Source organism: Vidua macroura, chromosome 18 (assembly GCF_024509145.1).
Source record: "Vidua macroura isolate BioBank_ID:100142 chromosome 18, ASM2450914v1, whole genome shotgun sequence".
Taxonomy (NCBI): Eukaryota; Metazoa; Chordata; class Aves; order Passeriformes; family Viduidae; genus Vidua; species Vidua macroura.
In genome coordinates, this window is record NC_071588.1 from 13,037,898 (window position 1) to 13,062,085 (window position 24,188).

The 24,188-nt window shown below is 63.3% G+C and overlaps 5 protein-coding genes across 7 annotated transcripts; 4 read left to right on the forward strand and 1 right to left on the reverse strand.

Annotated features, from left to right (window-relative positions):
• The first annotated feature begins 145 nt into the window (after nucleotides 1–145).
• Nucleotides 146–6,506, forward strand: LOC128816168 (coiled-coil domain-containing protein 157-like). Its single transcript, XM_053993559.1, has 11 exons — nucleotides 146–242; nucleotides 400–581; nucleotides 1,720–1,891; nucleotides 2,554–3,181; nucleotides 3,491–3,568; nucleotides 4,313–4,503; nucleotides 4,606–4,773; nucleotides 5,265–5,433; nucleotides 5,817–5,956; nucleotides 6,149–6,210; nucleotides 6,288–6,506. Exons 3-11 carry the CDS (start codon nucleotides 1,811–1,813, stop codon nucleotides 6,487–6,489), a joined length of 1,719 nt encoding a protein of 572 aa, XP_053849534.1. The 5' UTR covers nucleotides 146–242; nucleotides 400–581; nucleotides 1,720–1,810; the 3' UTR covers nucleotides 6,490–6,506.
• On the forward strand, nucleotides 236–585 carry LOC128816175 (coiled-coil domain-containing protein 157-like). Its single transcript, XM_053993572.1, has one exon. It carries the CDS (start codon nucleotides 334–336, stop codon nucleotides 583–585), a length of 252 nt encoding a protein of 83 aa, XP_053849547.1. The 5' UTR covers nucleotides 236–333.
• Nucleotides 6,507–6,544: 38 nt separating the features above from the next.
• Nucleotides 6,545–11,046, reverse strand: RNF215 (ring finger protein 215). Of its 2 annotated transcripts, XR_008439807.1 has the most exons (11): nucleotides 10,759–11,046; nucleotides 9,978–10,109; nucleotides 9,630–9,701; nucleotides 9,471–9,556; nucleotides 8,744–8,798; nucleotides 8,408–8,512; nucleotides 8,201–8,317; nucleotides 7,983–8,120; nucleotides 7,774–7,876; nucleotides 7,468–7,660; nucleotides 6,545–6,776 (listed from the first exon to the last, which is right to left on the reverse strand). XR_008439807.1 is itself a non-coding variant. In XM_053993568.1 (10 exons), exons 1-10 carry the CDS (start codon nucleotides 11,044–11,046, stop codon nucleotides 7,638–7,640), a joined length of 1,119 nt encoding a protein of 372 aa, XP_053849543.1. In that variant the 3' UTR covers nucleotides 6,993–7,637. The 2 variants fall into 2 exon arrangements, 1 of the variants encoding a protein (XP_053849543.1); XM_053993568.1 differs by lacking the exon at nucleotides 6,545–6,776 and having other exon boundaries at nucleotides 6,993–7,660.
• Nucleotides 11,047–14,844: 3,798 nt separating this feature from the next.
• On the forward strand, nucleotides 14,845–19,879 carry SEC14L2 (SEC14 like lipid binding 2). Its single transcript, XM_053993566.1, has 12 exons — nucleotides 14,845–14,949; nucleotides 16,911–16,986; nucleotides 17,068–17,111; nucleotides 17,253–17,312; nucleotides 17,414–17,602; nucleotides 18,325–18,420; nucleotides 18,557–18,617; nucleotides 18,692–18,775; nucleotides 18,899–19,005; nucleotides 19,081–19,220; nucleotides 19,305–19,474; nucleotides 19,554–19,879. The coding sequence occupies exons 1-12, from the start codon at nucleotides 14,896–14,898 to the stop codon at nucleotides 19,682–19,684; spliced, it is 1,212 nt and encodes a 403-aa protein (XP_053849541.1). The 5' UTR covers nucleotides 14,845–14,895; the 3' UTR covers nucleotides 19,685–19,879.
• A 579-nt stretch (nucleotides 19,880–20,458) lies between these two features.
• MTFP1 (mitochondrial fission process 1) lies at nucleotides 20,459–22,636 on the forward strand. 2 transcript variants are annotated; one of them, XM_053993571.1, is made up of 4 exons: nucleotides 20,469–20,613; nucleotides 21,638–21,765; nucleotides 21,838–22,061; nucleotides 22,430–22,636. In XM_053993571.1, exons 1-4 carry the CDS (start codon nucleotides 20,562–20,564, stop codon nucleotides 22,503–22,505), a joined length of 480 nt encoding a protein of 159 aa, XP_053849546.1. In that variant the 5' UTR covers nucleotides 20,469–20,561; the 3' UTR covers nucleotides 22,506–22,636. The 2 variants fall into 2 exon arrangements, with proteins under 2 accessions (XP_053849545.1, XP_053849546.1); XM_053993570.1 differs by having other exon boundaries at nucleotides 20,459–20,613; nucleotides 21,638–22,061.
• Nucleotides 22,637–24,188: the final 1,552 nt, after the last annotated feature.

Consider the following 24,188-nt stretch of genomic DNA (forward strand, 5'->3'; position numbering starts at 1 on the left):
GTGCCCCGCTAGGGGGGGGGGGGGGGCAAAGCGGGAATGCACCACTGCGGCGCGGGAGGGGCGCGGTTGCCATGGCGACAGGGCTGGGACGCCGAGGCCTAGCACCGGTCCCGGGCCCGGCGCTTCTCCGCGGTTGCTGCTGATTCCTCCGATCCCCCCGGTTGCCTCCGGTTCCCCAGCACTCCTGGAGACCGCCGGGCCCGGGGGGTACCGTGCCGGTCCGGCTCCAGCAGCCTGTCCCGGTAGGGCGTTCCCTGCATCCCAGGCTTGCTGACCCCAGCGCTCCCTGGCGCGGTGGCCCCGTGGTTCCCAGGCCGCGTCCCGCCGCGCACCATGGCGCACCTCCTGGGCCACCGCGGCTGCATGGAGAGCCTGCGGGCCGACCTGCGGGACCTGCAGGCCGCCATCGCCGACGTGTGCTCCCGGGCCGGCGCCGTGCGCTTCCCCTCCTGGAAGTTCCCCGACAAGGTGTCCTGCGAGCTGGACGTGCCGCTGCTGCTGCAGCGCTACAGGCACAGAGACAGCGAGCCCGAGTTCAGCCAGCACGCACACGTGGTGCTGCTGGAGCTGCTCATAGACAGGTGAGAGGCCCCAGGCCCCCCGGAGCGGCTCCTACCCGGCGGGGAAGGGCAGCTGTGTGCCTGACGTGCTGAGCTTATCCAAGTCCTGGCGAAGGTTTTGGGCACCTCAGCATAGAGAGAACTTAAAGCTGTTAGAGAGCATCCAAATGAGGACTGAGGGTGAGAGCACTTGGTCTGTTCAGCTGCAACAGAGAAGCCTGAGGTCAGACCTCAGCGGGGCTGCAGCTCCTCCAGGGGGACTGCTCTGATCTCTGTGACCAGGGATGGGATTCAAAGAATGGCTGGAGCTGTGCCAGGGAGGTTTAGACTGGATATCAGGAAAAGGTTCTTCCCGCAGAGGGTGCTCAGGCACTGAACAGGTTCCCCAGGCAATGATCACAGAATCAGCTGGGTTGGAAAAGTGCAACCTATGACGTGACACCACCTTATCAATAAAACCGCAGCACCAAGTGCCACATCACGGCCCCGAGGCTGCCAGAGCTCCAGGAGCCTTTGGACAATGCTCTCAGGCACAGGGTGGGATTGTTGGGGTGTCTATGCAGGGCCAGGAGTTGGACTGGATGATCCCTGATGTCCCTTCCAGCTCAGGATATCCCATGATTTTATGAACTCTTGGATGCTTTGTTCCCCATGTATTTTCATGATGAGCAGTGTCAGCACCTTGGCCTCATGCTCTGCTGACCTTTAAAACCCAACTCCTTTCCCTTCTTAGAGCTCCCAGCACGAACTGGTCACAAAGAAGCAGAGCCAGAGGTGGAGCAGATGGGACAGGCTTGTTAAACTGCCTCCCAAAACCTTGGAAACAGCTGCATTGACAGCCCTGGGAGGCCAAAGCCCCTTTTGCAGTCTGGGTGAAATAAATACAGCTCTGGATTAAAAGAGGAGCCATTCCCACTGAGCTGTTGGCCCTAAAAGTCAGGATTTGCAGCAGCACGGGTGCCCCAAATGTTTGTGGGGAGCTTAACCACAGCCTCTCGGACGTGGCTGCTCCATGCAGTGATCCACGCCCGGGCGGTCCCGGGAGCACCAATCCCACCCTCCTGCATCACCGCGGCTTGGTCTGGGTGGCGGGAGGGGGCCGCCCTCCCTGGCCCAGCTGGCATTGCCAGCTCCAAGCCGTGTTTTCCCGTCGGGACAGGCTGCTGCTGCTGCTGCAGAGCTTCACCGGCTACGCGGACACGGTGCTGAGCGGGCGGGCGGTGCCGCCGGCACGGGGCCCGGCGCCCGGCATGTCCGCGGGGCTCACGGCCAGGACCTTCTGGAGCAGCATGCTGAAACTCGGGGCCTTCTGCCAGCAGCTCCGGGACGAGGTGGGACATTTGGGGACGTCCCATGAGCTGAGTCACTCCCCTCCCCCTCTGGATTTGGATCGTGGTCCTTCTCAACACCCTGTGGCCGCACCAGATGTGCGTGCACCCTTTGAGTGCTGGCCCCAGTGTCACACATCTGCCCCCTCCCAGCCCGAGTCCCTTCCCTCCGCCCCTCCCAGCTGTGCCACTGCATCCGTCCTGCTCCAGGATCTCGGGATGAGTGAGTTGGGCTGCCTCTAGAGCTTGGAAAATATTCTCCTACTGCCAAAATGCTGCAGCTCTGCCGATCCCACTGTGGATCTCAGCTGTCTCAAAACAGTGAACTAACTGGTGGTAAAAACAACCTCTCCTGCATTTTATTTTTCCCCAAAATGATCTTTCTCATGGAAAAGTCTCAGAACAATCCATGTGGTAAAACCAGGAGGCAGTGAAGGAGGTGGGAAAGAAGGGATGGTGGGGAGTAGGTTTTGCTGCTGAGGGTTCCCCTTGGTCACTGTCCCTTTGGCTGCATTGCTGTCCTATCTCCACACCTGATTTAGGCTTTTATGGGTCATTTCCACTTTGATCTGGGCTCTGGTTTTGTTCTGTGCTCTCTCCCTCGGGGGAGGGATTGCAGGTGGGAGATCCCCACACAGTAATCCACTCCACCCTCTGCTCCCCAGGCTGGGAAATATCAGAAGGAACACCTGAAATGCTTCTTGCCAGATGTTTTGGAGTCAGGAACTGCCCCAGAGGCTGCCCAGTCCACTTCTGTGTGCCCACGTCCGGGTGTCCAGCCCAGGGCTGGCCCCAGCCTGGCTCAGAGCACCCGCAGTGTCCCTACGCAGACCCCGGGGTCACCCCTGGGCTCCTGTGACACCTGCTCCAGCGCCCAGGCCAGCCTCCACGAGGTGGGCAGAGCCATCACCAGCATCTGCCAGAGCCAGAACATCCCTTCAGCTCTCAGCAAATTCCAGGAGGTGCTGGAGGACAGCTCAGGGAGAAGGAACCTCTCTGCAACAGACATGAGCTACTGGGCCTCGGAGCAGAGCAAGGACCTCTCCCGCATCAACAAACACCTCCAGGGGCTGCTGCAGCAGGTGAACCCCCTGAAGGCTGAGCTGGAAGAGCTGGGCAGACAGAAGGAGAAGCTGCAGAAACAGGTTGAGGACTTTTCCAGGAAGCTAAAGGCAGAGAAGGACACCCAAGCAGAGCAGCAGAAGAAGGCTGAACAGGGCCTGAAAGCCAAGGAAAAGGAGCATTCCAAGGCTGTGGCCAAGCTGGAGCAGGACAAGGATGACCTCCGGAGAGGTACAGAGCTGTTCCTGGTATCCCCTCCCAGCCCCGGGGGCATTTGCAGACAGAATAACAGAGTCCATGGGCAAATTTTGGCCCCACCACAACCAGCAGGGCTTTTTGTAGGTGTTGGGGGATTTTCCCTGCTGTGAGGCCAATCCCGGGCAGTGGGAGCTGGTTGTGTGTGTCCTATCACTGCCTCCTCCCTGATAGCACAACACAATCAGGATGAAAACACTTTGGTGTGGCTGTTTGCTGCCCCTTAGTTTAGTTTAGTTTTTTTTTTAGGAACTGATTAATGAGAGGGTTTTTGTGCTGGCTTAGGAGCTGCTCTGCTGGAGGAGCAACTCTCGGCCCTGAAGGAAGAGCTGGCAGCGAAGCAGGTGGCTGTGCAGGAGCTGGGTAAGGGGCTCAGGCAGGGGCTTGCCCAGCTCACACATCCCCACCCTCACCCTGGCCTCACAAGTGTTTCACATCCATGTCGCCCCCAGCACCCCCCAGACTGGGCTGTAGAGCTGAGGGGATGGACAGAGGATGGGCCTCCTTCACAGCAGCACCCCAACATCAGCCAGTGCCAGAGTGGGCTGATGCTGATGGAGGTTTGGGGGGGTGGGGGGGGTCCAAGGCCTCCTGTCAGACCTGCCTCACTTTGCCAAGGCCTGTGGAGGGCATGGGGTGCCCCTGAACCACAGAATCACGGACTAGTTTGGATGGACAGGGACATTAAAGCCCATCCCATTTCACCCCTGCCATGGGCAGGGACACCTTCCACTGTTCCAGGGTGCTCCAAGCCCTGTCCAGCCTGGCCTTGGACACTGCCAGGGATCCAGGGGCAGCCACAGCTGCTCTGGGCACCCTGTGCCAGGGCCTGCCCACCCTCACAGGGAATAATCTCTTCCTCCTATCCCATCTAACCCTGCCCTCTGGCAGTGGGAAGCCATTTCCCCTTGTTCTGTCACTCCAGGCCCTTGTCCCAAGTCCCTCTCCAGCTCTTTTGGAGCCCCTCTAGGCACTGGAAGCGGTTCTTAAGTTCTCTCTGGAGCCTTCTCTTCTTCAGCCTGAACACCCCCATCCCTCTATCACCTCCATGGTCCTCCAGCCTCTCACCCCTGCCCAGCCTGGGCCATGGTGGCTGTGTCTTCCCAGAGCTCTCCAAGACCACCTTGATGGAGGAGATGAGGACCACAATGGTGGCCCGGAGCCAGGTGCTGGAGTTGGAGGAGAAGGTGCAGGTGCTCACAGGCCAGAGGAACAGCCTGGAGCAGCAGCTGAGTGCCACCAGCATGCAGCTGGAGAAGGAGAAGGTCCGTGTGGAGAGCATGCTCCGGCACGAGGAGGTACGGCCGGCTCCGCAGCGGTGGGACAGCTGAGCTGCTGCTGGTGTCAGGGCTGTGGGGAATGGGTGCCACAGCCACACACAGGCTCATCCCCTACCACAGTCCCTGCAGGCCAAGCAGAGGACCCTGCTGCAGCAGCTGGACAGCCTGGACCGGGAGCGTGAGGAGCTGCAGGCCAGCCTGGGAGAGGCTGAGGAGGACAAGGCCCGGCTGGCTGAGCAGCTGGAGCAGAGCCAGGAGCGGAGTGGGAAACAGCTCCAGGCACAGCAGGTGAGTGCTGGTACCCAGGTGTGGGACACAGCCTGTGCCACAGGGCTGTCAGGAGCCACACACTGCCCTGCCCACACCCACAGCCAGAGTTTGCCCAGGAGGCATACTCTGGGGTCTAGGATGACATTGCCACATGGCCACATCCTCATGGGATTCCTGGGGGAAGAGCCCTCTCCGTCCACCCTGTGCCAGACAAGTCTCTGGTTGAGTCAGGGCAGAGGGGAGCAGCAGGAAGGGACATCTTTAGGTGCTTCCACATCTCCAGTGTTCTGTTCTTGGACACCTGGACATGGTCCACACTTCATGGTTGGTGTTCCGGCTCCCAGCACACACAGGGATCTCACAGCTAAAACCCTGCACATTGTCCGCTTCCAACTGCCATAGGACATCCTTATCATCAGGGAAGGGTGGGAGCCTTCCATTAGAGCCTTCCATGAGAGGCCGAGTCCTCACTCTTGCAAACTTCATCTCCTCCCCGCTGTGCCATGCAGGAGCTGCTGGACACGCTGCAGCAGGAGAAGCTGGCACTGGAGCAATCCATCCTGGAGCTGCAGGCAAACACATCCCGGCTGGAGCAACAGGCACAGGAGCTGAGGGAGCGGGAGAGGCTCCTGGTGTTCTTCCCCGATCTCCACATCCCCACTGAGACGCAATTTGAGAGTAAGGGAGCAGATGGCAGCACACTGGGTTTGTGCCTTGGGGTCTCCAGAGCTCTCAGGGGATCCTGCTGGCCCCAGACACTCCGTTTGTCCCACTGATACCCAGGAAGGGCTCAGACGCCGTGCAAAGCTGTGACCATCCCAACGTGCTTCCCTGCATGGGTGCTGTGCATCCCACATCTGGACCAGAACACACAGCAGGACCAGGACATGGCAGAGCTTCCTTTGCCCACAGGGCTTGGGGTCCCAGCTGCCACTTCCTGGGCTGTGCCGCCGCTCCCTGCCCGGGGCAGGCTCCTTTCCATGACAGGCAGGAGGGATGCCCACGCCTCTGAGCAGACAGGCAGCAGCAGCAGGCTGGGCTCTGTTGGATTTTGTTTGCAGGCAGCGGGAACTTTAGAGAGGACATGGAGAGTCAGCTCCAGGCCAACAAGATCCGGATCGAGGTGCTGGAGCGGGAGAATGCACAGCTCGAGGCTCTGCTCGCCAAGGTGAAGGCAGCAGCCGAGCAGGGTGTGCTCAAGGTGAGCTGGATGCCACAGGGGTGGGTGTTGTGTACCCCAAAACCACCCCGTGGCCTCCCAGCTCCTCATGCTGCTGGGAGGTTGCTCTGGTTTAACTGCTGTTGCCTGAGGTGCCCAGGGTGTGGTGGCCAAGGGATGTGACTGGAGCTGAAGCTGGTGAGGGGAAATTTCACCTCCTCTTCCTTTCCCCAGTTCGTCCCACAGGCCCAACTGGGGTCCCAGCTCCACAGGGAGGCCAGCAGGCAGGACAATGGGTGAGTAGGAACCCAGAGGAAGGAGCTGGGGGCGGATCCCCTGCACTTCCTCCCCTTTAACTGCTCCCACCCCACAGGCGGCTCAGCAGCGGAAGCAGCAGGGACAGCACAGGGGTGCCAGGATGCATTGACAAGGCCTGGTATAGAGCTCCCAGCAGCCAGCACTCCAAGAAACTCCGGGCAGAGCCCACATCCCAGGCCAAACCCTGCCTGACTCTCCCAGTGCAACGCCTGGGGCTTGGCCTCCCCTCACACCACACCAGGGCTCACCGCAAATAAACACGGATCAGTCTGAATTTCCTAACAGAGCAATTGTTCCACCAGCAGCCACCTGCCCTCCCCAGGGGACCTCGTTACCAGTTCTTTGTGCGTCAGGAAGGGAAACCTGGGCTCTGCCTGGTTCCTTGGGGAGCTGCTCCAGGGACGTTCCTGGGCACTGGGATCAGTCACCCATGGCTACGCTGTTGCTGGAGTCCCCAGAAGAGCCCTGGGGCTGATGCCAGGGCACAGCGTGTGCTAGCTCCTGCCAGGATCCATTCCCAAGAGGGGACTGGGATGTGGCCACTCTTGGAAGAGGAAAACAGAGCTGTCCTGGGATGAGAGGAGTCCAAGCCACCCTCAGCCCACCAGCACAGCCACAGCCTGGGAAAGTCCTTCCCCCCTCCATGAGCACCAAGGGGCTGGGAACCACCGAGTCACTGGCACAGGCTGGCCCTGACCTCTGAGCTGCCTGCCCAGCGCTATGAGCCCCGTGCAAGCCCCACACAAACCACACAGCCAGCCCTTGCTCCATGTTTAATAGGAATGGACACGTGCCATGTTGCAGCCCGTGGGGCAGGACCCGGGCAGGACCCATGGTGTGTCCCCAGTGACCGTGCTGGTGAGCCGAGCCCTGTGTTGGCTCTGCAGCCAACTCATGCCATCCTTTCTAATAAGTTATTATAAATAAAGCGTCTGACCCCTGCCCTCCCACGGTGAGGCCGTGAGTCACCCCACAGCCCTGCCAGCCCCAGCCCTGGCAGGTTTGTCACCCACCTCCTGGAGGGGCTGGCACTGCAGCCAGGCTCTGCCTACCCTGCCACAGCTACCAGCAAATAGACAAAAAACCCAAGACTTAGAAAAATTGCTGTGAGCAGGGCAAGAGCGCAGCAGGACCAGGGCTCTCCCTGCCCCAGCCCCCACCCCGTTACACCCATGGGTGCCCCAAATCTTCCCTTCCCAGCACTGCCCATCTGGATCCCCCACCCCTCTACTCACACCCAGCAGGAGAGCCCAAAGTCCTTCCCTCTCCGAAGTCTGGGCACTGTGATGGGCACAGCCACACCAACCCTGCTCCAGCAGCAAGTGCCGCTCGCTGGGCACCCCCTGGCCCCTCCCTGTCCCTGGAGCCGCCATGGGTCTGTCCCTGGAGTGTGTCCTCGGGCCAGCTAGCTGTCCGTGCAGCAGTTCCCTGCAAGGGAGGACAGACAGCCTTGGCACAGGGAGCCTGGCAGGCTCCAGGTCCTCCCCAGCCTGTGCCCCAGGGTCAGCGGGGGCTCGGCTGGGTGCCAGGGCGGTTCTCACCCAGGATGTTGCGCTTGCAGAGAGGGCAGGTCTGCTGCAGCAGGAGCCAGGGATCCACACAGTCCCGGTGGAACTCATGGGAGCAGGGCAGCACCCGCAGCCACTGCCAGCAGGGAAGTGAGGGCACACGTGAGCACAGCTGGGTGGCAGGGTCACCCCGGCTCCGGCCAGCGACCGGAGGCTCAGCCCAGGGTGGGCTCCAGTCCCACCTGGCTCTTGTGGAACTGGTCCAGGCACACGGCACAGCTGTCGATCTCACAGGCTCGGCTCTGGGGCGGCTTCCCAGGATGGTACCGCCGGGTTTTCAGCGCCAACAGCCGCCGCCGGATGTGCTGCTTCAGGTCCAGCTGCGGGGGCAGAGACGAGGGTCAGAGCCCACCCCAAACCCCCGGCACGGTGCACAGCAGAGACATTCCCACATTCCCACCTCGGCGTCGCGCTCCGACAGGTCCTGCCGCGACTGGCGCTGGGCCTGCACCATGACGCCGGTGCAGAGCAGCAGGGCGATCAGCAGGATGGTGTTCCACAGCTGCTGCAGGTACTTCTGTGGGGACAGCGCGGTGGGGACGGGAGCCGGAGACCCGGTCCCGCTCCCAGCCCCGCTCCCAGCCCCACCGGAAGCCCGGTGCCGTACCTGGACCTGCGAGCTGCTCTCCCCGGGGCAGATGACCCCCTGCCACTCCCCGTAGAGGCCCCCTCGGGACAGGCCGCAGGTGGACCACAGCGTGAGGGTCACTCCCTGCAAGGCAGGACACGGCACTGCTGATGGCCGCGGCAGCATCCAGCCATGGGAGCGCACGTGTCCTGGGAGGAGGAACGCTGGTGCTGCCAGCTGCCCTGTGCCCATGGGTTCCCTTCTCTTCCCTGCTCCCTGCAGCTGCTTCCGATGGATCGGAGAAGTTTGGCTGGGCACAGTCATGCCCTCCTCTCCCACTGGCAGAATGAGGAAGAGGAGGACAGACAAACATACCAGGTTCTCCAGCAGCACTGCCTGGTACGTGATCTTCGCCGTAGCCTGGAGCCCACTGTGAGCAAAGAGGAAAGTGTCAATTCCATGGACATGGCAGGATTCGGGCACAGCTCCCCTGTGCCAGGGAGCACCCCTTCCCCACAGGAATGGGCAGTGACTGAGGGAACCAGAGGAACATGTAGGGGAGGTGGCAGCAAGACACTTCCTCCCCAGCTGTGCCCAGCCCTCAGTGACCCTGCACAGGGCTCTTCCTCCCAGCCTTGTGCCTCAGTTTCCCCATGTGTGACACCATGGCAGCAATCCAAATGTCCCACAAGTCAGGAGGATAGACAGGGTCCCGCTGCTGCTGATGGTGAGAACAAACACCCACAGAGGTTGTGGGGAGGCCGGTGCCATGACAAGAACCAACTGGTCTGGATAATTTCTACTGAGAAATTACGTCCTACAGCTCCTGGCTGAGGCCACCTGCCACCACATGGGGAACTATAGAAGGGCTCCAGTCCTGAGGAAGGGATGGATCTGACCCAGATCTTCCCTGGAAACACATCTCAGCCCCAGGTGGCCGTGGCATGGCTCAACACCACCCCAGCAAACATGCTGGGCTGAGTGAGAGACCCCCAGGGTGATTCCCTGGGTGTCGCAGCCTGCTGGGGGACAAAGCAAGGACAAGGTAGTGACAAGGCAGGGACCAGGCAGGGTCCAGCCCCTCCCACACCACCGGCCGTACCGCAGCAGCGCTCCCAGCAGCCTGGTGACATTGTCTGAGGACTGGATGACGATGACGGGCTTGGCGAGCAGCTGGGACACGTCCAGCTGCAGCGGGAGGGAAGCGGAGCGGTCAGCGGGGCACGACCCCCGCCCGGCCCCACCGCTGGCACCGCCCTACCTCACGGATGGCGTTCTGGTTCAGCGCCAGGATGAGCAGGGCGGAGGCCCCCAGCACCAGAGCTCGCTTCATCTGCAGGGACAGTGGGGACACGATCAGGGGACAGCGGGGCTGTGTCCCTGACAAGCTCCTGTCCTGCTGCAGGAAGCACCCAGCACGTCTCTGCCAGGGTGAAGAGTCACACGGGACGCAAGAGGAGTCAGAAGCTGTCAGAAACCCCGTGGGCCACCAAGCACAGACCAGGACTCCCCAGATCTGGCCAGGAGACACCCCTGTGGGTTTGTGACCTGCAAACACCACGGCAGCCCTCAGGCCAGGCAGGGGAGACAGGGTGAGACAGAGGGTCACCTTGGTGACAACGGCGGTGGTGAAGGACTCCTCCTTGGCACCCCGGGGGCCCTCAGCCGGCTCCTCGGTGCCCACGGGCACCACCCCGATCCAGCTGTCGGCAGCGCTCAGCTCCGGCTCCACGTCACCCACCTGGGGACGTGGCAAGGAGAGGGAGAGCTGGGATGAACCCCAAGGTCCAGGGCACCCCCAAAGCACCCCCATGCCCCAGGGGTCCTGGGGAGCTGGGTGCTGTGTGGGGACAGGGACAGCAGCTGGGGTAACACAGGGAAAACAGGGTGCCACTGTGCCCCTGCCTGCACCTCCTCTCTGCTGCTGGCCACACCCGAGCAGTGGGCTTCCTGCCCTGGTCAGTCCCCCAGTGCCTCCGGCCTCCCCACCAATCCCCCAGTGCCTCCCAGTGCCCTTCAGTTCCGGCTCCTCCGCTGCCTCATTCCTTCCGCAGTGCCCAAGGATTCACGCCAGCACCCACTGGCCCACAGTGACCCGCCTCCCTGCCACTGAACACGGCCCTGCCAATGCCCCCGGTCTCTTAATGTCTCCCAGTCCCCACTGCTTCCCCCTCATCTCTGCCACCCAGCACCCACGTCCCCAGCCCCATACCCAGCAGCCCCTCAATGTCTCCCAGTGGCCCCCAGTCCCCGCTGTTCCCCTCCCTCCCTTACTGCCCCCTGCCCCCCCAATACCTCCCAGTGCCCTCCACGTCCAGCTTCTCCCCTCCCAATCTCTCGCCAGTGCCGACGGCACCCCCCAGCCCCACTCGCCGTTTCCCCGCGCTCACCAGCACCAGGCGGCCTCGGATCTCCATCTCCTCCCGCTCCCCCCGCGGGCCCCCCCGGCCCGGCCCGGCCCGGCCGCCCCCCGCTCCCAGCACGGCCCCGCGCAGCGTGTACGAGCCGCCGGGCACCGCGGCCGCGCTGCCGGCCCCGCTGCCGGCCCCGTCCCCGTCCGGCCCCGCCGCCCCGGGCCCCGACACGGCCACCTCGACCCGCGCGGGGGTCGCGGGCCCCGACCCGGCCCGGCCGAGCGCCAGCAGCGGGGCGAGCAGCGCCGCCCGCACCGCCGCCATGGCTGCGCGCCCCGCGCCCCGCAGCGCCCCCTGCCGCCGGGGAGGACCAGCCGCGCCCCCCACCGCCCGCAGGGGGAGCCCGAGAGCCCGGACCGGGACAGGGACTGGGACAGGAATCGGGATGGGGACAGGGATTGGGACGGGGATCGGGACAGGGATCGGGACAGGAATCGGGATGGGGACAGGGATTGGGACAAGGACGGGGACGGGGATCGGGACAGGGATTGGGACAGGAATCGGGATGGGGACAGGGATTGGGACGGGGATCGGGACAGGGATCGGGACAGGAATCGGGATGGGGACAGGGATTGGGACAAGGACAGGGACAAGGATCGGGACAGGGATTGGGACAGGAATCGGGATGGGGACAGGGATTGGGACAAGGACAGGGACAAGGATCGGGACAGGGATTGGGACAGGAATTGGGATGGGGACAGGGATTGGGACAAGGACGGGGACGGGGATCGGGACAGGGATTGGGACAGGAATCGGGATGGGGACAGGGATTGGGACAAGGACAGGGACAAGGATCGGGACAGGAATCGGGATGGGGACAGGGATTGGGACAAGGACAGGGACGGGGATCGGGACAGGGATCGGGACAGGAATCAGGATGGGGACAGGGATTGGGACAAGGACGGGGATCGGGACAGGGATCGGGACAGGAATCGGGATGGGGACAGGGATTGGGACAAGGACAGGGACGGGGATCGGGACAGGGATCGGGACAGGAATTGGGATGGGGACAGGGATTGGGACGGGGATCGGGACAGGGATCGGGACAGGAATCGGGATGGGGACAGGGACTGGGACAAGGACAGGGACGGGGATCGGGATGGGAATCGGGACAGGGATTGGGACAAGGGTCGGGATGGGGACAGGGACAGAGATCGGGATGGGAATCGGGACAGGGATTGGGACAAGGGTTGGGATCGGGACAAGGACAGGGACAGGGATCGGGATGGGGACAGGGACAGGGATCAGGATGGGAATCAGGACAGGGATCGGGACAAGGGTCGGGATAATGACAGAGACAGGGGATGGGGACAGGGACGGGGACTGGGACAAGAGTTGGGATAAGGACAGGGACAGGAACTACTGCTGGGACAGGGATGGGGGGCCAGGGGGACAGAGATAGGGATGGGGAAACAGGACAGAGAGCAGGAGAGGTACAGTGACAGGGAGCAGGGACCAAGACTGAGACAGGGACAAGGACCACGACCAAGCTGGACACTTGGACAGAGCAGGGATGAAGAAGGTGATGGGAACAGGGACCAGGAGAGGGACAGGGACATGGAATTGGGACCAGGATGGAGATATAAACACAGACAAGGGCTGAGACTGGGATGGAAACCAGCACTGGGACAGGGATGGGGCAGGGGCAGAGACAAGGATGAGACCAGGATGGGAACAGAAGCAGGAACCAGGTGGAAAACAGGAACAAGGAGAGGCACTGGAAGAACAACAGGAAGTGGGAGCAACACATGGACAAAGGCCAGGACCAGGACCAGGATGGGAACAAAGAGAGGGACCAGGAGGAGGACGGGAATCAGGAGAGAAACAGGGCAGGGACTGGGAGCGGGAGCAAGACAGGGACAAGTGCTGGGACCGGGATGGGAACTGGCAGCAGCAGCAGGACAGGGACAGGAATGGACGCAGGGACAGGAAACCAACTGTCACCAGGAGAATGACAGGGACAGGAACAAGCATGGGGACACAGATATCCACATCCCCACGTGTGGATACAGGGACACACGGGGACACAGAGACACGTGTGCTCTGGGGGAACGGGGACACGGGCACCCACAGCCGTGGCACAGGCAGGGACATGGGCACACCCCCCAGCCCAAGGTGACATGGACACACACCAACACCCGAGTACCAAAACCCAACTGCCCCCCCCCACCGGACACCCCTCACCAGCCCCAGCCTGACCCCTGGGTGCCCCATCCCACCCCCTGAGTGCCACAGCCTGGCCCCGCTCCGGCCACGTGTGCCCAGCCCATGTGCCTCCGGGGGATTTGCCGGCTGGATTAGCCGCGGCATGGGCCCAGGCTGACCTCCTTTTGGCAGGGGCCACACCAGGAACGGGACTCGGGGCTGTGGGACCCAGTTCCCGCGGCTGCAGGGTGCTGTGGGATGGGTCTGGATGTGTCCCCATGTCCCCATCCATGTTTTAAGTGCGGGGGTGTAATCACAGGGTGAGGTAATCCCTCCTCCCACGGCTGCAGCCAGAGCCGGTTTAACCACACAGCGAAACATCCCGATTGCAACGGTCTGGATGTGCCATAAACAACAGCCGGGAGCACGGCTGGCTCGGGAACCAGCCTGGAGTGGCGAGCATGGATGTGGGGGACTCTGTGTGTTCGGGGGGAAACACAAAATGGGGCCTGGGGGTGGCTGCTGCCAGAGCTGCCCCTCGGAGGGGACACATTAAGGGGTGTGAATGGCTCCATGGAACATCCATAGGTGGGATACAGATGGCTTCCTGGACATCTGCAGCTCCAGGGGACACTTATGGGTCCACAGAACGTGGATGGCTCCATGGGACATCTATGGGTCCCAGTTCCAAGGGACACACATGCCTCCGTGCCACAGATGGCTCCTTGGGACATGCACAGATGGGACACAGATGGCTCTGTGGGACATCCACAGCCCTAAGGGACAAGGTATGGTTTCATGGGATGTTTCCATGGGTTATCCATGGATATGTATAACTTCATAGGACACCCATGGGACATCCACAGCTCCATGGGACATCCACAGCTTCACAGGACAAATATGGTTCCATAGCATATGCAGAGCTCTCTGGGACAACCATGTGTCCATGGGGGACACAGGGCTCTGTGGGGCGTCCATGCCTCCATGGGACACACAGAGCCCCATGGCCATCCTGCTCCTGATCCCCATCTTTCAATCACTGCACCTGAGCCCTCAATTTGTCCCTGTCCCCATCTCCCATCCCTGTCCCTTCTACCTGGTACCCTGCCCCCTCCACTCTCATCCTGTCCCTGCTCCACTTTCGATCCCTGTTCCCACCTCCCATCCCTGTCCCCTCTCCCTGACACCTGGCCCGGATCACCATCTCCCACCCCACAGCCACATCTTCCATACCCCAATGTCCTCCCACACCCTCTCTACCCCACTGTGTCCCCCAAACTCTCATAGGGCCCCACCCTTCTGTACACTCCATAACCCCCAGAGCCCCCTACACTCAGCTCTCCCTTGTCCCCCCAAATCCCTACATTCCCCATGCCCCCCAAGGCTCCCTGTGCCCCTATAGCCCCTGTTCCTCATATTCCCCATGCACTCCTACCCCACATGTCCCCTATAGCCCCCAAGTCCCTCATACCCCGAAGGCCCCCTATGCCCCCATATCCCCTGTAGGCCCCAAACCCTCCCAAGTCCTCCATATCCCCCACATCACTTAAAGCCCCCACACTCCCCTATGGTCCCCAAGCCCCCTGTGCCTCCTCATGCCCTCTTACCCCTATAGCCCCCATACCCCTAGAGCCTCCCATTTCCCACGTGCTCCCCATGCCCCCCATATCTCCCTGTGCCCCTAAATCCCCCAAGTCTCCCATACCCCTCACATCACTTACAGCCCCCATACTCCCCTATAGTCCCCAAGCCCCTCTGTGCCCCCATATCCCCTATGCCTCCATCACCACCCGCACCCCCAGTCCCCGACCCCGGGGCGGCGGCGGGCGCTGACCGGGCGGGCAGGGGTCGGGCAGGGTCCAAGGCCACGGAGGTGGGCGGGGGCCGGGCGGGCCCGGGGGCGGTCCCGGGGAGGTGCTCGGAGCCTCCCCGGCCGCCGGGGCCGGGCAGAGCCGCCCGCAGCGCACCATGAGCGGCTGCGTCGGAGACCTGAGCCCGCAGCAGGCGGAGGTGCTGGCCCAGGTGAGCTCGGACGGAGCGACCAGGGGGCTGCGGGGGGACCGGGGCCAGGGCCGGGCTGTGCTCCCCGATGTGTGCCCGCATCCGCCGCGGGACCGGCATCACCCCTACCCCGCACCCCAAACCCACCGGCAGCACTTCTGCTTCCGGCTACGGGGGGCTTCGCAGCCCCCCATAGCACCCCAAACCCACCGGCATCACCCCCGCTCCGGCCTCCGGAGGGCTCCGCACCCGAAACCTACCGGCTTCGCCCCGATTCCTGGCCCCGGGGACGTCCCATCGCTTTCAGCCTCCATCCCGCCCCCTAAATCCGGCCCCGGGAGGCTTCCGCTGCCTCCATCCCTCGTCCCGGACCCCAAACACACGGGCCGAGCCCCACTGTGGCACTGCCCACTAGGGCCGGACCGTCCTGGGTGGGTCCTGGGGGCTCCCTTGGCTGGACCATCCCGCTGGTGGGCCCCCATCCCTCTCCCATCCTCCCCGGGACTCGGGAACCTCCTGCCTCACTGCAGGGCCCTTGGGACGGTGGTCTTCTGCTACCTCTGTTCCACCCTGGACCCCAGTCCCACGGGCTGAGCCGCCGTGGCGCTGCCCACCAGGGAAGGACCATCCCGGGTGTCCCACCAGACTGGGCTCCGCCGAGCCCCATTTTCTTCTTCCACTCTTCCCATGGGACCGGAGAACTTCCTGCCCTCACCGCCGGGATTGCAGGCCCGGGGACACCCAGAACCGGTGATTGTCACCCACCACGGCCACCTCTGCCAGCCCCTCGTGTTTGGGTGCCAGCCGTTATCGGGGTTCAGTGCACCCCAACCACGAGGGCATCCCCGTGCCTTTATCTTATCGCTGCTTTTCATTCCCAGCCAAATTCCACGGGCGGGCGATGACCCCTCCGGGTGCCAGCACGGGGGGGGGCAGGGGCAGGCGTGGGGCACGGAGCCCAAACCGTGCCCGGTGCCAGCTGTGCCCTGGGCGGGTGAGGGAGGCGAGTGGCCGAACCCGTTCGTCCACCACCACCGGCTTTGTCCCAGGGTGAAGGAGCTAATCCCGGGTTTAATTACCCCTAATTTCAGCGGGAGATAAGCTAATCAGGCTCATTAAGGGGAGGGCCTCGGCTGGTACGGAGATTTGAGCCGTAGCCTGGTTGGGGTGAGTGGGGCCACATTGAGAAGGGACCCTGGGTCCCCCAAACCTCCCAATCCTGCACCCCAACACCCTCCTGCCTGTGCTGGGGGTCACAAACGGCAGGGGACACAGTGACCAGCTCCATCCCAAAGGATGCCACTAGTGGGGACTGATCTGCTTGGTCTCTCCCTGAGGGGACCCCAAATCCCCCAGTCCTGCACCCTAACACCCTCCTGCTTGTGTCATGGGGCTGTGACACACTGCAGTGTCACTGAAATGGGGATATGTGGTGATCTGCTAGTGACTGTCTTCATCCCAAGGATGCCATTGGTGGGGCCTGGTCTGCCTGGTGCCTGCAGGACCCCCTCTGAGGGGCCCCGGCTTTCCCAACCCTCCAGTCCAGCACCCTGGCACCCTCCTGCCTGTGCCAGGGGGGCTGTGGTCCACTGGGGGTCACTGGAGTACACACAGTGACAGCCTCCATCCATCCCAAAGGACACCCCTGGAGGGGACTGCTTCACCTTTCCCTGTGGGACACCCCGGGAGGAGAGGGGTGGTGACAGCCCACACTCACACCTTATGCAAGGGCTTGGGGACAGCTTGTGCTGGGGGACACCCAGAGCATGGCAGCCGGCCTGGGGACAGTCCCTGCCAGGTGACCGCTGATCCTGGCTGCACGTGGGGCAGGGAGAGGGCACAGGGTGACCCTTCTCCCCTGGCAACATCCCAGTGCTGGTTGGCATGTTTTTAGGGGGACAAGGAAGAGACAAACCTCCAGCCTTGAGGTTTTTGGGGAGGACCAGGGATCCCTTCACCAACTGTCCCTCTTGTCCTCGCAGTTCCGGGAGAAGCTGCAGGACGTGCTGCCCTCCCTACCCTCCCAGGACGACTATTTCCTCCTGAAATGGCTCCGAGGTAACCCCGAAGTGGGGACAGTGCTGGCGGGGTGGGAGCCCCATGGGGCTGGCAGGGGCTGAGCTCTCTGCTCTCTTGCAGCACGCTCCTTCGACCTGCCCAAGGCAGAGGTGATGCTCCGCAAGGTGAGAGGGGCACCCCGCTGTGCTGGGACATACCTGGCGTGGGACCCCATGCCCTGGGCCACCAGCCCCAGCAAGGGGGACCCGCCCATGGGGTTCAGCTTGTCCCAAATCTCACCCTGGCCCGCTCTGCCCCCGCTACAGCACATCGAGGTCCGCAAGCACATGGATGCTGACAACATCATCGCCTGGGAGCCACCTGAGGTGAGTGTCCCTGGCCTCCCGGGGGTGGCCCTGGAGGAGACCGTCCCCCTGAGTGCCCTGGGGTGTGTGTGAGGTGCCCTGAGCCCCCCGTGCTCCCGCAGGTGATTCGGAAGTACATGTCCGGAGGGCTGTGCGGCTACGACCGAGAGGGCAGCCCAGTGCGCTACGAGATCATTGGGCCGCTGGACGCCAAGGGGCTGCTCTTCTCCGTCTCCAAGCAGGACCTGATCAAGAACAAGTTCCGAGACTGTGAACTGCTCCGGCACGAGTGTGAACAGCAGAGTAAAAAGGTGGGAACTTGCCCCGACTCTGCTGGCCCCAACAGGCCTGTGGGACCGTGTCCCGGCCCGCTCCATGTGTCCCATCCGGTCTGCCCCTAGCAGTCATCATCTTCCCCAGCCCTATGGATCCCTATCCTGTCCATTTCCCTCTGTCCGTGTCCCTGCCAGCCCCCTAAGTCCATGTCCATTCCCACAACTCTAAGTCCTCCCCAGCCCCATATGTCCATCTCTGGTCCATTCCTACCAGACAATAACCTTGACGGCCCTTTATATCTTATAGGTCCATGTCCTGTCCATCCCCCTCAGCCTGTCTCCCTGCCAGCCCACGTCCTGTCCATCCCCACCACCCAATGTCCTCCCCTGTCCCATATGTCCATCTCTGTCCATCTCTCCAGCCAATGTCCTCACTTGCCTGCCCTACAGGTCCATGTCCAGTTCATCTCCCTCCGCCCCACAAGTCCATGTCCTGTCCACCCCACCGTGGACCATGTCCCTGCCAACCCCATGTGTCCATCTCTGGTTCATCCTCCCAGCCCACAACTCCGCATCCTGCCCATCCATGTTCCCACTGTCCCTCAGCCCATGTCCCTGTCCCAGCTCCCACGATGCCCCTTCTCCCCATACCACCACTTAGGAGGAGGCTCTGGCTGGCGTGACCAGCCTGTTGGGGCCACCCCATCCCTAGACCTCCCCATGGGTCCTGCCTGATCCCCCCCATCCTCCCGTCCCAGCTGGGCAAGAAGATTGAGATGGTGATGATGGTGTACGACTGTGAGGGCCTGGGCCTGAAGCACCTCTGGAAGCCAGCTGTGGACACGTATGGGGAGGTGAGGGCTCCTGCCCACCCCCCTTCGCACTGGACCGCAGGGGTCTGGGCTGATCCCTGGGATGATGCAGGAGCAGGTCCCTGCAGTGCCCTGCGCTCCCCAGGGTTCTGGGTGACCTGAGCTCCCCCATCTGCAGATCCTGTCCATGTTTGAGGAGAATTACCCTGAGTCCCTCAAGCGCCTCTTTATTGTGAAGGGTGAGTTTGGCCCCAGGGTCCCGCTCCCCTTTTCCAGGTGCTGATGCCCCCCTAATGGCCCCCTCTGCCCCCAGCCCCCAAGCTCTTCCCCGTGGCCTACAACCTGGTCAAGCACTTCCTGAGCGAGGACACGCGCAAGAAGGTCGTGGTGCTGGGATGTGAGTCCTGACCCTCCCCGGGGCGTCCCAAATGGAGCTGACATGTCCCCCCCCTGCTGTCACCCTGCCCAGGGGACATACTCCAACTTGCAGCCCCCCAAACCTGCTGTCCTCCCCCCCCAGCCAACTGGAAGGAGGTCCTGCAGAAGTACATCGACCCCGCGCAGATCCCGGTGGAGTACGGGGGGACGCTGACGGACCCTGACGGGGACCCCAAGTGCTCCAGCAAGGTAGGAGGAGCCCCCGCTGGGCTCTTCAGGGGTGCTGGGCAGTTCCCCCACCCCCACATCCTCCGTCCCTTCCAGATAAACTACGGGGGGGATGTGCCCCAGCATTACTACGTGCGGGACCAGCTGGCGCAGAAGTACGAACACTCGGTCGTGGTCAACCGGGGCTCGTCCCACCAGGTCGAGTACGAAATCCTCTTCCCTGGCTGCGTCCTCAGGTGAGCGGCGGCGTGGCGCCGCGGGGAGCGGGTGACGGCCGCAGTGTCCCCAGCCCGCCGCAGCACAGCCCCTGTGCCGTGCAGGTGGCAGTTCCACTCCGAGGGCGCCGACATCGGCTTTGGGGTGTACTTGAAGACCAAGGTTGGGGAGCGGCAGCGGGCGGGCGACATGACCGAGGTGCTCCCCAGCCAGCGCTACAACGCACACATGGTGCCCGAGGACGGCTCCCTCACCTGCTCCACGCCCGGCATTTGTGAGTGCCGAGCCCTCCCCGGGGCGCTGCGGGGCGTCCCCCGTGTCCCTGACCCCACCGTGTCCCTGTCCCCCCGCAGATGTCCTGCGCTTTGACAACACCTACAGCTTCCTCCACTCCAAGAAGGTGAGCTACAGCGTGGAGGTGCTGCTGCCCGACGCCGCCTCGGCCCAGCAGATCCAGGGGGAGTCCCCCAACCACAGCCCCTGAGCCCCCCGGGCTGCAGCGCACCCCCAGGACGGCCCCGCGGGAAGATGGAGCCGGGGCTGAGCCCCGGAGCTGCCGGACTGAGGCGGGGGCCGGACGGGGCCGAGCTCCCGCAGCCCCCCCAGACTCTGTGCCTTATGTGGGCCCCGCACCCACCGCCGCTGCTGCCTGGGCTGGGGAGTAAAGGGATGGACTGAGCGGGGTCTGCTGCGCTTTGTGGCTGCCCGGACCCAGAACCGCCCCTGCTGCCCGCCTCAACCCCACCAGCAGGCCAGCGGCCCCAGCCCCCGAGCGGCCCCAGCCCCCGAGCGGCCCCCTCAGTCTCACAACTGCTCCCCCAGACCCACAATTACCCACCCACTCCCAGAATGGCCCCCCAGTCCCAGAGCCGCCCCTAGCACCACAGCTGCCCCCTCAGCCCCACAGCTGTCCCCCCAGCCTCACAGCTGTCCCCAGCCGCCCCCCCAGCCCCAGAGCTATCCCCTTAGCCCCACAGCTGTCCCCAGCCCCAGCCCCAGAGCTATCCCCTTAGCCCCACAGCTGTCCCCAGCCCCACAGCTATCCCCTTAGCCCCACAGCTGTCCCCTTAGCCCCAGCCCCATAGCTATCCCCTTAGCCCCACAGCTGTCCCCACAGCTGTCCCCAGCCCCAGAGCTGTCCCCTTAGCCCCACAGCTGTCCCCCAGTCCCACCATTGCCCCCCCCCCCCGCCCCAGCCCCGCCCCCGCCCCCGCCCCGCCCCCGTGGCCGCCGGTGACGCAAGGCCGCGGGGGTCACATGCGCGGTCCCGAGGGGCGGGGTCATGCAAATAAGGCTAGAGTGGGCGTGGCTATGACGCGACATCGGGGGCGGGGCATGCAGCGGGAGCGGTGGCGCGCGCCATGGGGCCGGAGGAGCCCGACCTGTACCGGGACACGTGGGTCCGATACCTGGGTGAGCACCGGGAACCGGCACCGGGCACCGAGCCCGGGAACCGGGCACTGACACTAAGCACTGACACCGGGAAGGGGGTACCCGCACCGGGCACTGACATTGAGCTCTGACACCGGGAAGCGGGCGCTGACATTGAGTACAGAGCACTGGCACCGGGAGCTACGGGAACAGGGCACTGACACCGGGAACCGGGTACTGACATCGGGTACCGCGTAGCAGCACCGGGCGCTGACACCGGGTACGGGCACGGGGACCTGGGCATTGACATTGAGCACTAACATCAAATAGCACCACCGGGACCTGGGCACTGACATCGGGTACCGGCTGCGCAAACGGGGTGGTGATATCGGGCACCAACCCCTGTCGCAGGGTACCGACACCGGAGACTGGGCATTGACACACCGGACACTGGTACCGGCCACCAGCATCAGGCACCACAGCAGGAGCCAGGCACTGACAGTCGGCCCTGCGTTAGGGACGTGACCCCAGACACTGTGTTGGGTACCGGGCACCATGCACTGCACTGCCCGGGTACTGGGCACCGCACGTGGTACCGGGCACTGACACCCAGCACTGGTACCACAGTGCACTGGCTCCGTGGTACTGGGCACCAACACCCAGCACCAAGTACTGGGCACTGATACAGGGTTCTGGTACCACACAGCAGGCCCTGGCATGGCACAGCACACAGGGTAACAGCACTGCACGCCAGCACCAGGTACCTGTCACTGTCACTGGCTAGTGGCACCATCCACCAGCACCGTGCACGGACACTGGATACCAGGAGCAGTTACTGGTTCCTGCCAGGCACTGGGAATAGGTACAGATACCAGAAGTGGGCACTGGGCAGTCACAGACACCAGCCCTGGCAGCGGTCACCCCCAGCCCAGCTGTCCTGGTGCAGTGGGTCCAAGGAGACCCAGGCACTCCAAACACCCCCTGTGCAACATCCATCCAGTGACACTGGGACACCCTGCAGGGGTGACATGGGGACAGTCGGTCCCTGACCCTACCATCCCCTCAGGTTATGCCAACGAGGTGGGCGAGTCCTTCCGCCCACTGGTGCCAGTGCCGGTGGTGTGGGCCAGTTACGGCGTGGCCACTGCCTACGTGACCGCCGACGCCATCGACAAGGGTCGGAAAGCCGCCACCGTGAGTGCCACTCCCTCCTCACCCCCCAGCCTCTCCATCCCTGCCCTTCCGCTGACCCCTGTGATCCCCCAGGCCCACGCGCAGGACCCCACACGCGTGGGGGTGGCTGTGGTGGACACCTTTGTGTGGCAGAGCCTGGCCTCGGTGGCCATCCCCGGCTTCACCATCAACCGGCTCTGCGCCGCCTCGCTGGCCCTGCTGGGCTCCCTGACCCGCTGGCCCCTGCCCGTGCGCCGCTGGACCACCACTGCCCTGGGGCTGGCTGCCATCCCCCTCATCATCACCCCCATCGACAGGTAACGGGGACACCCCTGGGGCTGGGGGACAGGTGGGTGCCGCCACCCCATCCCCACAGCCCAGAGGGATGGAGCACATTTGTCTCCTTGGAGACTGGTCCCAGGATGGGCTTGGGGCTGGGAGCAGAGAGTGGTGACAGGATGTCTCCACTCCAGAGGGGCTTTGCTGAGGTCCAGCCAGGACACGTCCCTGCCAGGATAGGGATTATCCGGAGCTGAGCCGGGATTAGCACAGTGAGGCTGTACTAAACCTGGTTTTGGTGGCGCTCATGTCTCAGGGGATATTAAGGACAGTCCCACCCATCCCACATCAGATCCACTGCCCCAGACACACCCCAAGACCCCGCTGATGCCCTCTCCTGCTGCAGGACTGTGGATTTCCTGATGGATTCCAGCCTCCGCAAGCTTTACAGGACACCAGGAGAACCCCCCACGTCCCACTGAGCACCACCCTGCACACTCTGGGGAAACTGAGGCATGCTGCTGTGACCCACCTACTGTGACCCCTCACTCTGGTGACCCCCAGAGTGGCCACCCTGCCCCACACTGGTCCTAATAAACCATTTCAAACATGACCCCTGATGGGTGATGCTGAGGTGCCACCACAGCCAGGCCATGTCCTCACCTGGGGGACACATGGGTCTGGGTTGGTCCCAATCCCTCAGGGTCTCCACCTGGGAGAGGGGGTCTCTGCCTGCCCAGAGCAGCCCTGCTGTCCCCACCATCTCCACAGCCTCATGGGACATCCTGGGGACTGTCCCCAAGGAGCTGTCACCATGTCCATGGTCTCCAAGGACATGAAATCCACCCAGCCAGGAGCCACCATCTCCAGCACCCCAGGCTGGGACAGTGCCACAACACCTGGAAGCCACAGGAACCTGGAGAAGTGGCTTGCCAGTGTAGGGGCACATCTCCATCCCTTGGTGGCATCCACATGCTACCAACCAGGAGAAGCTTTAGAGAAAGCAAAACCACATTTATTGTTGAGAAAGAGACTCTGGTCCCGTCTTGCCCCGTTTCTCAGTCTCCCTGAGGACCAGGGCTTCCACCACGCTCTGCAGCTCAACCTGGAAGGGACACCTCTGCCTCGGTGGCTGCTGTCCCCACCGGGGTCTGCCCAGGCGCCAGGTGCTCAGGGCCAGCCCCAGCAGCCCCCCCAGCATGGCACTGCCCACCAGGGCCAGCCCAGCCAGCAGGAACCTCTTCACTGTCCAGCACTGTGCTGGGAATGGCAAAAAACACACCTAGGGGTCAGAAGGGGGTTCAGCATAAGGGGTGGGGGTTTTGGGGACATGGGCCAGGGTTGGAGTGTCCCTCACCTTCATACCATGGCAGCTTCTCCTTCCGCACCAGCACTGGTCCAACTGTCTCCCGGTGGAGTGTCCCCTCTCCTGGGAATGCTGTGGGATGATATGTCCAGTGCAGTCCAGCCCAGGTCCAGAAGCTCTCCCAAGACCCCAAAACAACCTGGGGCCACCCTGTCCCACCCCTGGTACCTGGCACATCTCCATGGAGGGCGGCAGCAGCAGGACAACCGGTGTCACAGCAGTGGCATGGGGTACTCCGGACAGGGTCCTCTGCGTTGTACCAGCTGGGAGAGGACAGAAGTGGGGGAGGGGGGTGGCTCTAGGGGTCCCCAGACTCCACCACAAGACCCACATGGTGCCACCCCAGAGGAGATGTCTCCAAGCACCTCCACAACACCTCCGCAGCACGGGGGAGCTGGGACCTTTGGCAATGCCACCAGCTACCATTGAATTGAAGAGGTAACATCCAGACTACAGTGGGGTGATTTGGTCTACCCAGAAGGGAGTTCTGCCCCCAACACACCCATGGGGTTCTTGTGTCCCCGGACACCCAGTGTACCTGGCCGTGGTGTGGCCGTAGAAGCAGGACCTGGTGGCACGTCCTTGTCCCCATGCCATCAGCAGGCAGTGCACGTAGACCTGCTGAGACACCACATCCTTCTCAGGGACCCTGCTCTCCTTCCACACGACCTTGTGGGCTGAGGCCACCCCAGCAGGAGCACCATGTCTCAGGATGAACAATGTTTTGGGACACCCAGGTCATCCCCCTCCCTGGGATCTCCATCCCACCACCAAGGGCATCATCCCCACCTCACCTGCT